Raw genomic sequence first — 16,019 nt, 5'->3', positions numbered from 1 at the left:
TTGTTCTTTTTGTAATTTGCACACACACATATTTTAGAAATTACAAAATGAAAAAGTAGAACACTTCCGAGAAAATCGTGCTGCCAAAAAGATTCAGCATCAATGGACTGGATACCAATTTAAAAAACAAGAGCACGAACGGGATGAGGTACAGTATCAGTTGCTGAAGCTTCACTAGTATGCGCTAACATGCCTGTGTTTACACATATACGCCATGTATAGTTGTTTACACATTATGAATAAGCAGTCACTCACAGTTCACACTTGTGTGGTTTTTTTTAATATGCCAGTTTGTAGCGTAACTGCTATGCTAACGAAATTGTCACTAATATGTCATAGTTTATGCATGTTAACTATATTGTGCTTTCACCTTTACATCACTATGGGATGAAGGTTTGTTACTAATTTTTTGCAATCGCTAAAACGTGTTTGTGTTTACACATTTTCATTATCCTAACACATTGTCATTCAGCATATTATGTTTTCCTGCTTGCAAAGAAATCACAGATATGCTTCTCATGTGTCCTTTTCACTATGCTAATTGCGTGCTTATTCATTCACATTAAGTGTCCTGTTATGTTTTTGAAATTTATGTTTAACTGTGTGCTTACTTCATGTGTGTTTACTTCTTTTTTATTTGCTAACATATTCCTTTTTCAGTGTATTTTAATCATTTTATACTAATTATGGATTTATTTCCATCAGAGCAGATTTATGTCCAATAATTACATTTATGATAGATAGCTAATAGCACCTCTAAACTTTAATAGAGGAAAAAGCTTTAAAGGACTAGTCCTTTTCTGGGGCTCCAATGGACAATTTGCGTACTCAGAATCACTCGCCTCTGGTGCCTTTGGGTTGGAATCCAGCAAGTAACTTCTTTCTGTGAGAAAACTAGCTACCTTACATATGGAAGCTTGATGGTCTTAGTGAAGGGCATACTGGTGTCTAAAATAGTCATAATAACGATGTTATCTAAAGTTTAAGGGTAGGAAGATACAGTTTAAATTTGCATGTATCATTGCCTACATTGACATAAGTTGTGTTTATCATTCCCCTAGGGTGATAAACATGCTTGTATTCAAAGAATTTAGTAGCATAAGATAAAATCTTGAAACATGGCAAACATGTTTTACTAAATAATCTGATGGCAACTTTTAAAAAGAATATTTATGAAGTGCTTGAGAGATGGGTATTAAGTGTGTCCGCAATTTATGTAACATTTTAGTGATATTTTCAGGGTTTAGAGTGGAACTAGTCTTTCTGCTTCTATTTCTATATAAAGATTACACTTCATAAGATGTTGTGTTAGTTAAAACACTGATACTCAGATTAAATATCAGCTTTCGTCTAGATAGATTGTTCTATGTGATTTTGAGTATCAGCCTATTGTAAAACAGTCATATATTTGTTTGATGTCTTAATGTTTTTAATGACATTTGAAATATACAAAAATCTGTAAAAAAAAAAATGGATAATGATCGATATGAAATAGCCTAAGAGTTCTGGTCCATCAAATCAATTTTTTGTATAAATCTGACACTCCAGAGCAAGTCTATTGTCTCTTCTTAACAAAAATCCAAATCTTTCAAAATTCTGCTTTCACAACGCTTCAGAATCCAAGATGGTGTCCAATATGGATGCCAATTTTTAGCAAAACAAGTATATCTGCTATAATGGTAGATTAAAGATTATAATTAATATGGTTTGATGCTTTCTTATGAAAGGGTTTCAAGTGAAATACACATTTGTATGGTGACAATAATCTCATGGAAGCTGCCAGTTAGTATAATGTAGGCTACTTTTGTACTATGTTTTTCAAATTTTAACCCTTACCATGCTTAATATCTAAAATGGACTTGTCCATCTTTCAATCTGGACAAAACCATTTCATCATTTGAAGGTAAATTTACTGACTGAAAAGTAAACACTCCAGACCATGATCAGATGACACTCAGATCTTGGTTTCGACGGGTTGCATCAATGTGTTCAGTTGCCAAGCAGGCTAATGGTTAAATTAATTTTGTGCCTAAGTAAATATTACACAGAGCTGGCAACAGTGTAAGGGTTAAATGTGCATCTTAATCTATAATTTCTCAAAGAGCATCTTAATGCTTATAAAGGTTTTTTTTTTTAAGATTTCTTTTCCATTGGTTTGTTGTGCAGCTTTAAGAAAACTTGTAGACGAGTATTTGTGTTTGAATTTATAAGAAGAACAAATTCTGCTAGTTTCAGACTTCAGTAGATTATCTTGTCTGCTTTTAAGATTGTCAGTTTTTGAAGACATTTTATTTTTGATGAGTTATTCAAATATTCAATAAGAATTTATGCTTAAAATATTATTAAATCTGGTAAAGCTGAAGTTTAGGGATAGCTCACTTCATGCCTTTGAAATAGTTTTTCATGACAGGAACAGGTGTCATGGAACATAAGAAAAAATTATGATGAAAATTTTCGTATAGAATGTGTTATAAAATGTCGACCAAATAATAATTATGATCAAAGCTAAAAGTCAATATTTATTTAGAAAATGGAGAAAATAAAACAACTTGAAATTATCTGCTAACATTATATGAGGTAATAGAATTTCTATAAAGATGATCCCGATGAATTGTGAAGTATTTCACAAAACTTACTTTCTAAAACAAAGTATCTTAAATATCTTAGAGAGATTATTTTTTTTACCCCTTTGTGATATATTTTCAAAGAATTTTTTGAAACTTTTGTGTTATTTTAAGAGATTTTTTTTACTTTGTATTATTTTTAAATGTACTAACATCCAAGACTGGAAATAAGGCAAATGAGCAGTTAGCGACTACTTGAAAAAAATAAAATAGAACACAAAACGTATTTACCTCCATTTGTTTCATCATTAGCATTATGTAGATTACCTTTAGAGAAACATATTAATTAATATTCTTTTTTTTAACTGACATTCATTAGTCTACACAATAATTAGATAATATTCTACACTCCCATACTTCAGGTTAAAGTTCAACGCTTTTGACAATTAAACAAAAATAAATTGTATTCATTTTATTTTTAGGCTTCAGACTTGATACGTTCGGCATTGATGGGTCACACGACGAGGCGGCAGCAGATGGCGATGTACGAGGACGACACAGAGGATGACTATATGACAGATAACGAGGATTATAATGACTGTGTCAACCTTATACAATCATCGTTAATGGGACATCAGCAACGTAGATCTAGAATGAAAGATTTCCAGTAAGTGGAATATTTAAATGTCTATGATTGATTATTATGCTATCTCATTAAAATCTTATCCTAACTGACGCTCCACTGCCTTTCGCTAGGTAGGTTGGAAGAGTAAGTAGTGAAATCGGTAACCAGACTTTTAATGAGATTGATTTGTATGTGATTGAAAGTTGCATTTCCTCAGCCAAACAGACAATGTTGTAATGATCTAGTTTTGATTATTTATAAATGAATCCCTCTGTCTAACATTTGATCATTTCTTAGTACATGCTAATGTTTCTTTTCAGTTTGAATATTCTCATTTTAACTTAATTGTGAAGAAATCTAAGAACTTAATTTAACCACCTTTAAGTCTGCTTAATGGATTAATTATAGTAACCAGTACTGGTATCATGTGATGAAGCCTGGTCGTGTTCCCAGTTGGGCTTATGCCCATGATCCCTGGATTAAATGGAAGATACTGTAACCACTTAACCACCTGGTTTTTATGCCCCCGCCATGTAATGGCCGGGGCATATAGTGTTACCCTGTTCCGTCATTCCGTCCTTCCGTCCTTCCATCCTTCCGTCCTTCCGTCATTCTGTCATTCCGTCATCATCAGTTTCCGTTCATTATCTTAAGAACGGTTGGACATATTCAACTCAAATTTGACATATGGATATGTCATGAGAAAATACAGGTCAAGTTCGAATTTGGTCATGGTTCGATGATTTTTGGCAGAGTTATGCCCCTTTTACTTTGAAAATAATATGAAATTTCAGTTTCCGTTCATTATCTTAAGAACGGTTGGACACATTCAATTCAAACTTGACATATGGATATGTCATGAGAAAATACAGGTCAAGTTCGAATTTGGTTATGGTTCGATGATTTTTGGCAGAGTTATGCCCCTTTTACTTTGAAAAAAATATGAAATTTTCAGTTTCAGTTCATTATCTCCCCAATGGTACAACACAATCAACTCAAACTTGACATATTGATATGTCATGAAAAAATACAGGTCAAGTTCGAATTTGGTCATGGTTCGATGATTTTTGGCAGAGTTATGCCCCTTTTACTTTGAAAATAATATGAAATTTCAGTTTCCGTTCATTATCTTAAGAACGGTTGGACACATTCAATTCAAACTTGACATATGGATATGTCATGAGAAAATACAGGTCAAGTTCGAATTTGGTTATGGTTCGATGATTTTTGGCAGAGTTATGCCCCTTTTACTTTGAAAATAATATGAAATTTTCAGTTTCCGTTCATTATCTCCCTCAAGGTACAACACATTCAACTCAAACGTGACATATGGATGCGTCAAAGGAATGCGCAGGTCAAGTTCAAATTTGGTCATGGTTCAATGATTTTTGGCAGAGTAATGCCCCTTTCACTTTGAAAATAATATGAAATTTACAGTTTCTGTTCCTTATCTACCCAACAGTGTCACATATTCAACTTTAATTTGACATATGGATATGTCAAAGGAATGGGCAGGTCAAGTTGGAATTTGGTCATGGTTTGATGATTTTTTGGCAGAGTTATGTCTCTTTCACTTTGAAAATAATATAGATACATCTTAGGAATAAGCAGTTTAAGTTTGAATTTGGTCATGGTTCAATGATTTTAGACAAACTTATCTTTTTTGAATGTTGGAAAAATTTTGAACTTTCAGTTTCACCACTCATTCTTTTAGCCATTATTTTGGCTACAAATATGCAATATGCTATTTCTAAAAGGTTAAGACTGAATAATTTCAGTGCCTTGAACATTGTATGGAAATGGTTTGTGTTAACATTGAAAAGTTTTAAGGGCTTTGAACTTAAAATGAAAAAAATAATTAATGCACCATCTGAAATTTTGGCTGCATGCGGGGGCATCCGTGGCATGATGACACATTTCTAGTCTTTAGTACTTATTCTGGTTTATCATTTGAAAATTTATCATTGAGATCAAATCCAGTTTATGAGTAGCATTTGAATGTTTATCACAGTTTATCAATTGATTAATACCAAAAATACAGGTACTGCTTTTGTACGGGAAGTACTCGCATGTCAGTTAAGCATTAAAAGTTTATTATTGTTTATGAAACCGTTAATCAATTGATTTGAAAAGTTATCACTGATTACAAATCCAATTAGCATTACAAGTTTATCATTGTTTATCACACCAGTAAATCACTTGATTTGAATGTTTATCACTGATTTGTCATTACAGTTTATCATCAACTGGCGAGGAAGAAGATGACGATGATGACATCGATATTATGCAAAGTCCAAAGCGTAGATTATCATCATCAGTCCGGTCAAACCGTCCACCATCTCCGTCCATACACAGGTCAAGACCAACTTCAGGTGAGTTATTTAATCAAACTCGGGTTGATATCTGATTAAAATTTTTTTTATAAATTTTTGTTTGCTGTGCTTTAAATTTAAAGTTTAGTGAAGTCTCTGTTTTCAGTCTTTGGAGTTGCACCTAAACTCTTCAAAATTGAAACTGTTTGTTTTCAGTTTAATTGCTTTTAAAATCATTTTACCTGCAGTACATCTATAAATATATTTGTCTCTAGTGTGGTAATTTCAGATATAGTTTTAAGGTCAAATTGGTCGTTTCAAAATTTACTTATGGAAAAATGATATTTAAATAGAAAAGGACGGCCCATGCAATTGCATGTGTTATATAGGTATATACATATGGAAAGATTTTATTACTTGAACTAGCTGCATACTCACACATTGGAAATTACTATGTACCCCAGCTGGATTCTTATCCAGTTACGTAGGGGCATAAGGTTGTTGACTTCAAACCACTTGTCTTCTTTCATGTGAGAAAGCCAACCAGCTAACTTACAGAATGTCAGTGGTTCTATTCAGGTGCCAGTTTATGCCTAAAATTTTGCATGAAAGGGACCATGATGTCTTCCTCCATTGCTTAAACTAGAAAGTTGCCATAATATTTTGATCTATATGAAGGTGCTACTTGAAACCCAACCAAAAAGAAAAAAATACTTACATGCCTTGCTGATTGCCTGTAATTTTATGTCAGGAATCTTACCCACTTAGCATCTTTGTGGTTTCTACACAAGAAATGCTTACTGTGTATTTTAAGGATGTTTTATTTGAGTCCCCTTTATTTTGAGGCTTACAGAAGTGTTAATGTTTAAGTTTGTTATAATCTGTATTAAGTTCAAGTATGGTTACATTTAGAGATTAAAAATTCAATGTAACTTCATTTTAGGAAACTTTTTTGAATGAGGTGAGAATGAAATGTATATTGGGGAGGGTTTTTCCAAGCTAATCCCCCTGAGTGCCAACAAACTTTTACTGTTATAGCTTCTCAGCTCACAACCAATTACAGTGGATTAGTCAACGTGTTTCGTTAATTTTTGAAGTTTTAACTCTAAATGTTTGTTTATATGCCTGGATTAGCTGGGGGAAAAAAACCCTGAGTCATTCATAGTTTCAGAGTAAGTCTATTTATATAACACTGACAGCTGTATAAATTAAATATAATATGAGACTTAGCGTGCACTGTTTAGGTCTACTGTATTTCACCGCTTTAAGATAATAACTTATTTATCATTAAAAAAAGAATCAAGCAAATCTTGCAGAATATGTTCCATAGGCAAATTAATGCAATCAATCAACATTAAAATCTAAAATGTTAGCATAGATTCCAACATGCAATGCCACTTATTCTGTAATGTTACTCTACTTATTTTCTTATGTTAACTGCTAAAATGTGTTATTCAATAGGTCTATACTTAATATAATGATAATTTTAAAGAATCCAACTGGAAAACTAATACATGTAATTTATGATTGAAGATAAAAAAAAAATTCTTGACAGTTTTGTGATATCAGTAGCCATTAATTAGCCAGTGACTCAGCATCAGCGCTGTAGCCACACTCACACTGCAGCAAACCCAGGCAGTTGCCTTGGTTAAAATTTGAGAAGTTAATGAATATATAATAGGTAGATCATAGTTCTTGCAAAAAAAGCCTCCAATATAAATTAAAGCAGAATGGACTTAATGGACTATAAAGGATATGCAAGATTAAATGTTTACCCTTGATATTCATAAACAAATGTCACTTGCCTGTAATGAGATTTTATTATGTTATGGGATTCTCCTGGAAACAGAATAATTGCCTTGACATTTTCATGAAACTGTGAACATCGGCTTATAAATAAATTAAATAAAATGACTGTATTTCAAATCTAGTAAAGAACATTTTTTTTTTCCAAAATGTTACATTTACTAAAATGATAAAAAGAGGATTAGATTCAGATTGACATAAAGCTTGCCCCAGAGTGCTCAAAAACGCAACAGACATTCTAGGTGAGGGAGCATGCCCCCGGACCCCCATTAAATTTGCCTTGGTAAAAAACAGGCTACGACATTGGCATATTGTATTTTGATGTCACTTGATAGCTTAAAACAGGTGCTTAAAACTTAACAGTAGTTACATATATATACACACATGTAGAGTATTTTTAACAAACAGACAGATCAGTTGTATCAATTACAAATATATTGAAACTTGCCTGTAGCTTTTAAAACTCTACGGAAAATTAGTCTTGAAACTATTGTATGTATCATATAACTTTTTTGTGTTGAAAAAGTTTTTTTTTTCTGGTTCTAATCACATAACTGTATAATGTTAATAAAATATATGATATATTTTGTTGAACTTATTATACTGAAATATTTGGGGGAAAATTAATCCTACAAGTTTGTTGTTTATTTTTAATTTAAAGCTGCATGCCTCAAGATGAGTGAACATGCATCAAGAAAATCAAAGTTGAGAAAATGTTCTAAGATTTTTAGGAAATTATTAATTGAATGAAGATACAAGTAATGATTTATATTTTATGTCCTATTCATGACTGGTTTTGCAATGTTAATCATTATATTTCTACCGAATTACTAATACAGTAAGGGTTTATTTTGGCATATTTTGACCTCTATTCCAAAAAATTTATGTGGATTTTAAGTGTTGTTTGCAAATGCATAAGTTACATTCTTTGTTCACTTCACAATAGTTTACTTTTAATCAAATTTTCAAAATTATCATGAAAATTTAGATGAATCTGGAGGCATGCCGCTTTAAATGTACATAGATTATTTACACTATTTCTATATTTGTAGGTAAATCAAGGGCATCTATCAGTTCAGCTTCAGGCAAGGTAAGGATTATGTTATCTTTTTACAAGAATTGACTGCATAAAGTGTTTAAACTTGAAAATCCTGAAGATTTTATTTACTTTTCTTTTGAAAAAATTCTTGAATTACCAGTAGGCAATAGTACCAGTACTTCTTATTATAAATGATAAATGTTCTTTTTAAAAAAAACATCTTCTCCGTGTAGATCTGAAAAAAGATTAGGGAAGAATCATTTTGCTTAGCACATGTCAATGTTGCTTGTAGAAACAGTTGCTAGGCAACAACTTCAAACTATTTATTGGATGGTCTAATATATTATGAGAGTTCCATAAAGTATTTGTCCTCTATTTTTTTTTCTTTTATTATTTCTTTTTTCATTATTATTTTTTTGAATTACGCATTATTGATTGCCTTATTCCAATTTTTTTTCCTTTTGATACTTTAATAAACCTCCATCCTATTTTATGTTGAGAAAAGAAAAACATGGCTTTTCTCAAACTTATTTATAATGAATGTTTGCATTTTACTATTTATTTGTTGTTTAGTGATTATATAGACTTACATGTGCATATTTCTTTCAATTTCAGGGTTCATCAGCATATAGCTCATCATATAAGGGGAGAGGAACATATTCTACACATTTAGATGATGATGATGACTTTTAATTATAATCAAGCAGTTCACATAGATTATTAGAGATACACTTGATTTATATAAAATATTTCTTAGTAGATTGTTATTGATAAATAAACTAATATCTTTAATTCTGGGTCCCATGGGGGAAGAAAACAAGTGGAAAGAAAATATGAATATTGTGTATGGATTAAGATATGTAAGAGACAATTGATTTTAAGATTAGCTGAAATCTGCCATGAATATTTTCAACTGTCAGAAGGACACCGAAGATCACAAAAGGCATGTTCAAGACTCATCTTACAGACATGTGTTGTGATTAAATATTTCTCAAATATACATGACTTGCTATATGCAATATAGACCATTTTTTCAATCACATTGTAAGCTTGTAAAACTTTTTTTTTCTTCAAATTTTATCATAGGTTATACACCTGCCAATCTTTATGAATATATTTAAAATATTATACATCTTCCAAAAGATTATGAGAGTTCAAAATATTTCACCACTTACTATGTCTCATGGTGATCAAATATGATTTCACATAGAAGCAACAAATAATGTTTCCACTCACCGTTTTATATATAATGTATAAGACATGGTAAATAACAGGATTGGTTCAATTTTTGTGATCTGAATGATGGAATACCATAATTCTATAAATAGAAGCAAATTAATGAAACACTGGTCTTCTGTTTTTAGCTTATCTGTTTTAAAGAAAAAGTGAAGCCAGTAACACCGTTGTCATCTTGCAAAAACTTAATGTAGCCTGTTATTCAAACAGTTTAAAAATTATCATAATAAACCTCGACTACTTGCTTATTATGACAAGGTTCAGTTGATAGACAAGGGGGAATATTTCTGAAAGCAATATTTTTGGAGTAATGCCCCTTTTTATCTCAGAATCTATAACAGACAAGCATTAACAGCACACATGGTGCTTTTGTTTTGTAATGCATTTTGTTCTTGCTAGACCACAAACAAATTTTTATGTCGAAATATTTTTAAAAATTTTCATTTTATGTCTTTAGAAGCTGACATTATCAGAAATATAGAGTATTGCAGGTTGGAAAATGTAATGTTTTATTATTTACATTTTTAAGTTTAAAAGCCAAACACAAAGGTGTTTGGAAAAAATTTGGGGGGGGGCTTTTGTTTTTTTGTGGTTGCAATACGGTATTTTTTGTTTAAAACACGCTTAGGGTGTTGTGTATGAAATAAGTCACCTACTTATTTATTATATGATATTTATATACTTTTATTTTCATTTTTTTGATGCTGCAGTATTTAGATTAATAATTGTGAAATTTTTAGAATATTTTTATAGTTATTAAAATATCATGATAGCTGTGTTACATGGAAAGAAAAATTTTTATTATAAGATTACATTGTATGTTGATAATTTGGAATAAATGTGCGCAAGACATAGAGCATTTAGGCCGGGTGTCAACAACCCAAAACCACATAGTTTTTGCACCGCTGGATCCTGACCAGTTGATCCAGGATCCATTGCTGTTAGCTATTCAGTTTTCTTTCTTGTAAAAGGGTTGGTAAGCGAACAACATGGATCCTGATCAGACTGCACAGATGGGCAGGCTGGTCCGGATCCATGCTGGACGCAAACGCAGTATGTTGCATTTGTCGTGACGTGGCTCAATTGTTTTAGAAAGTTCAAGCAGTCATTTTTTGTAAGGGTAAATTTCTAGTGTGCTCTTTATAACCGGTTAATAGATCAAGGTTAGTTTTAGAGTTTATAAAGTTATGGTTATATAACTGATTAAAACAAATTTTGATGATAGAATGAATTTTTTTAGGTAAATATTTTTAGGTATAATTGTATTTGGTATTCTGTTAGTATATACATGTATATATTTATATAGATATATATAACTGGGCTTCGTTTAATAGAAAGTCCTAAGTCTGAAATCAGTTCTTAAGACCAAAACTTTGAGTTTCAGAGAAAAATTGTTTTAACTTTTGTCTCCTATGTGATAGCTCTTTTAATTTCTAAATAGCAAATGCTGATTGCACATTGTAAATAAAGGTCTTTCATTGTATTTTCATAACTTTTCTCAGTAGAATGAATTGATTTTGGTCTACAGTATTTGACTGAAGATAAAAGTGTTTATTGAACTGTTTTAAGTTAGTCTTAAAGTTGGTCCTAAGACTTAAAATACACTTAAAATTTCTATAAAACACAGCACAGGGTATTCGGACTCATTGTCTCAAAATGTACATTTGTGGTCATACATAACAGCACGAATGATATTTGTAATTATTGAGGAGATATGGATATTTTATCTAACTAAAGGAGAGAAATTAAGGGGAAAAAAATACACAAATATCAGGAATGTATAAACTTATTTGTTTAATTTTTATTAAGATGTTCTCTATGTTCTGAAAAGTGTACATTTTCAATATTTTCTGTGAGTATGAGAACATTACCAGAATGTAAATAGTTTTTATAAACATTGAGGCAGTTCAGGGCATATACCAGAATTAATAACGAGAACTTGACAAAAATGCTCTTTTTTTGTACACAACTGTATATAATAAAGGACCAATGCTTCAATGCTTAGAAGAGTTAGGGGAAATGATCACAATGTTTTGTTGCTAAGACGTATGTTATAACATGTATTGATATTTTAGTTACACTCACAATGTCTGTTATATTTTTAGAGAAATGAGAATCAAAGAATTCTTCAATGACCTTGAACCATCCTCTGTGTACATATTGTCTTGTTTTGATGTTCTGGGAAAGGTAGGGACAATCCTAAGGACATTCCTAACCAGTAAACAGCCAGCAGAAAAACAATTGTTACGAAAGGATTGGTCTTTTGGGACGTGAATATAGACTATAATTATTTACCCAAACTGTACCTTTATTTAAGACATTGACTCCCACATATATATGGTCACTATATAGAGGTTATGATTTACAGAATGCTAATAGCAAAAATGTTTTGACAATGTAACCAATATAATAAGTAAGACCATCTGAACATTTGTACAGCCTGATAAGATTCTGTAGTTTTATTCTGTAGTTTCAGATTCATGCTAATTTTTTTTAAAGCTATTATAAAGTTAAATATTTTCAAGTGAGATTAAAGCCAGATTCGTGCTATTTTTTAAAAAGCTATTATCAAGTAAAATTGCCAAGTGAAATAAAGAAAGTAAGTAAAATAAAAAAGTAAATTACACATTGCAAATGGCACTTAAAATCTAAAAAAATATATCAAAAATAGGTCAGAATAGGTAAAAATAACCCCTACTGTGTTAGTCACGCAGTAGAAATATTAAATACTGCAAAAATAAGTCATTAATTGCATGTAACATATAAACTATTTTATAATTGTTAACATTTTTACTTTTCTAAAAAATCTTAATAATTTTTCTCAAGATTACTTTCTCTTGAAAATAGTTGGTCCATCTTGATTCATTAAAAACCTTTTATACTACTGGATGGAAAGTTCCATATATTTAATAACTAACACCTATCTGTTGTTACAGAAATTCAGAAGTGATAGTAACTTAAGAATTTTAAAAAAACAATCAAAACTCTGTCACAGGTTTTGAGGAATTCTTTGATTTTTAAACTCTCTTATTTTGTTGAAATCTTTATTGTAAATGTGCTGTTTGAACATTCATGCTGCAAAATTTATTATGATTACTATATTTTTAATGTTAAAAGCCATTAACATACACTGCATGTAAGGAGATTTCATGCATTTGAATTTAAAATAACTTTTAACAAAATCCCCTCATAATATTTATAATATTCTTTCTTTAAGTAAGAAGTTTTGGGGGAAACATGGAAAAATGTACTTACAATAATTGTATTTTCTCGTATATGCAATTGTATTTTCTCGTATTTTGCAATTGTATTTTCTCGTATTTGCAATTGTATTTTCTCATTAGTAATGCCATAACACTATTATTCTTACAACGTTATGTTATTTTGTGCCTTTTTGAGAATGTTATAACTCAATGTAATTATGTTTAGACTATTGTCATTTTTTATATGGGGTTGCTCAAAATCCAAACTCTGGCACATAATTTGTACTTTGTATATAATGTATGATAGGTATTGAACTAAGTAGATCTGCTGTATTTATTTATTGTTTTTTGTTATTTTTGTTAGTAACTCTGCTCATCATGATAACATTGGCCAAATTGTCATTTCAAAAAGTTTCTGTCAAAGTGCTTATAGGGAATATATTATTTAGGAGTTGTTTTTCCACAGTTTAATGGAGAATGAAAATAGTTTAATAATGCATGTAAATCTACCTGATATATTCTGGTATGTCAGGAAAGAAATTCGAAAAGGAAAGACTGTTTATAAGGTAAACATTGTTAGGTTTTTGAAAAGAGAGGGATGGCATATTATATTTGCCCGCGTCAGTTTGCAGCATTGTCTTGCTGTCATGCTGTACATCTATAAACTGACAAAACAGTGAAATGTGGGAACATCCCTGTGGTTTGGACACATTTCTAGTGTTATCTGTTACATAAGTTTTACACTTAAATGCACTTAATAATCCGCTTTTGTGGTCTTATCACAGTGAGGTGTACAGTATATACAAAACTGAAGGCATTTTAAGAAAATATAATACTCCTAAAGCTATAAAAATAAGCTCCTGAAAGCATTTATTTAAGCTATGTGCTATATAGTATCAAGCCATATAACATGGTTAATTGAACCTTCAATAACAACAAGAATGTTAAGAGACGACTCAAATCGGCTGTTTCATTATAGAGGCATTCTGTTTCATCCTTTTTTCATGATAAACCTAATTCTTTGCAATTCCACTGTTTAAAAAGTTATGGTAGATTTATTTATTCCAGACTTTGTATAGATGTGTTAAAAGATATTTGGGACAGAAAAATTATCCTTTTAGATAATTAAATGTGAAGAGAAATTATAACAAATTGTTTTCCTTCTCACAATATTTGCTACCTTTCTTTTGAAATATTCAGGAAAAAATCATGTATTAGTACTACAGTATGGCATTTGTATGTCCGTCCATAATTTTAAGAAATCTTTTACTATTTGTATAATGGGTAGGCATTTTATGTTTTTAGCTTGTAATACGGGTATTAGAAAACTGAACAGACTTTTCTTCTCAAATGTTATATTTTTTTCATAGTTAAATAAATATAAAAGACAGCTATAACAGTGTTTCTTTGTGCATTTGACAGCCATTTATTTAAACAAGCAATCTAATGGAAGTGACTCATTGTATTTATTCACAGAATGATATGTTCACGGAATGATATGTTCACAGAATAATATGTTCACAGATTGATATATTCACAGAATGATATATTCACAGAATGATATGTCCACAGAATGATATGTTCACAGAATGATATATTCACAGAATGATATGTTAACCGAATGATATGTTCACAGAATGATATCTTCACACAATGATATGCTCCACAGTACAAGATTTCAATATCATAATGTTCACCATATCTCATTTTCTCAGTACAGAAGCATAGGTATAAGTGATTAAAGAATGTGTCTCTTACTTGAGGAATTGTAGGTTCAAAGCCTACTGCATGAAAATCGGTTACAAAGAAAATCATTACAAGTATGACATCATCATCCGAACCCACTAACTAAAACATGAATGAAATATGTAACGGAGTATGCCTGGATTACTGAGCGCTGATTCCTACATTTTAACGGTAGTCTAGTTCCTAGACGTACTAGTGTTTCAAATAAACTTATTAAGCTGTCCATCAAAATCAACGCTAAAATAAAATATATTAATAATTTTATACTAAATCTCATAACAACATTTGTATGAAGTTTTGTGGAGATCTTGCGCAAGTTAATTTTTTTTCATCTGAACTTTAAAAAAAAAAAACTAGTGCCGCCACTTTCCTATGCAAAAATCGTTCAAAAGTTTCACTATCATTCACTTTCTTACCGCATTAAATTAACACAAGTATTCACTGAGCTGCGAAGGGAGTGTAAAGCGCCGCAATAAAAACTTGTTTGACCCGCACCACATACAATCAATTACGTTGTCTTATCCCAGTTTGCACCATATATTTTAATGTTGATCTGCCCCTGGCTAGTTTCAACAAATAAAAAGTCCATTAAAAATTCCAGAAGCTATAAGGGTTAGGTCAAAAGCAGCATGCCTCCATCATTTATTGCCAATTTTTTCATGAAAATTTTTGAAAAATGTATTGATAAATATTGTGAATGGCGTGAACAAAGCAAGTAATTTACACATTGCAAATAGCCACTTACAATCCATGTAAAATTACCAAAACGGTCAAAAATATGCACACAAAAAAGAGCTCTTTATTGGCGACCCAAAGAATCTCAGCTATTTGATCAGTCCATTTACCTCACATGTAAAATTATTACTTAAATCTTGCAATCTTTTTAAACCTTTTCTTAAAAACCTCCCCTTAGTACATATTTCTAAAGTTTGATTTCCATGAACCATTATTTGGCTCATTTGCAGCATGCTGCTTTGAAAAACCTCGGCTCACAAAAACTTTTATAATTATATTATTATACAATAACAACTGGAGACTAACAGTCACCTCTAAAAAAATTTAAGTTTTAATGGTTTCACCCAAACCCCAATGAACATGGTGTTGGTTAGTTTTTCACTCCAGTCACGCCAGTAAAACTACATTTAAAATTTACCAGAGCACCAGTTCAAGCCACCCCTTCGTTTCCTGGGACCCAGGCTGTCAAGCAGTTTACCAGAACAAGTATGCCCTTTTAACTGAAAAATAAACCTTCTGCTCACAGTGATACAGTGCAAATGAAAGGATTTTTTCCCCTGATTCGAATTTAAAAATATAAGTGGCCTGCAAACATCCAGGAATCAAAACCCTAAGTTATCAGATTCACAAGTCCAAAACCCGCCTTCCTATGGTCCTTATTGGGTTGTGACCAAACAACTTTGGGAAAAACTTTAAAAATTATTTGATATAAATACCCAAAATCGGGAATGTAAAACTAGGAAATTTTTTAAT

The 16,019-nt window shown here is 31.1% G+C and overlaps 1 protein-coding gene across 1 annotated transcript in view; it reads left to right on the top strand.

The window, feature by feature from the left end:
• Positions 1-9,722, top strand: part of LOC132736650 (IQ domain-containing protein E-like) — a 47,348-nt gene extending 37,626 nt beyond the window's left edge. The window contains exons 18-22 of the mRNA XM_060723831.1: positions 38-148; positions 3,047-3,231; positions 5,425-5,561; positions 8,360-8,397; positions 8,962-9,722. Of these exons, the coding sequence (XP_060579814.1) occupies positions 38-148; positions 3,047-3,231; positions 5,425-5,561; positions 8,360-8,397; positions 8,962-9,039 (549 nt within the window). The 3' untranslated portion in view covers positions 9,040-9,722. The remainder of the gene's footprint in view (positions 1-37; positions 149-3,046; positions 3,232-5,424; positions 5,562-8,359; positions 8,398-8,961) is intronic.
• Positions 9,723-16,019: the final 6,297 nt, after the last annotated feature.

This window comes from Ruditapes philippinarum, unplaced genomic scaffold (assembly GCF_026571515.1).
Source record: "Ruditapes philippinarum isolate M1 unplaced genomic scaffold, ASM2657151v2 ctg8363_1_1_1_1, whole genome shotgun sequence".
NCBI lineage: Eukaryota > Metazoa > Mollusca > Bivalvia > Venerida > Veneridae > Ruditapes > Ruditapes philippinarum.
The sequence above is the reverse complement of the archived record's forward strand: the minus strand, read 5'-3'. Positions and strand labels throughout refer to the sequence as shown.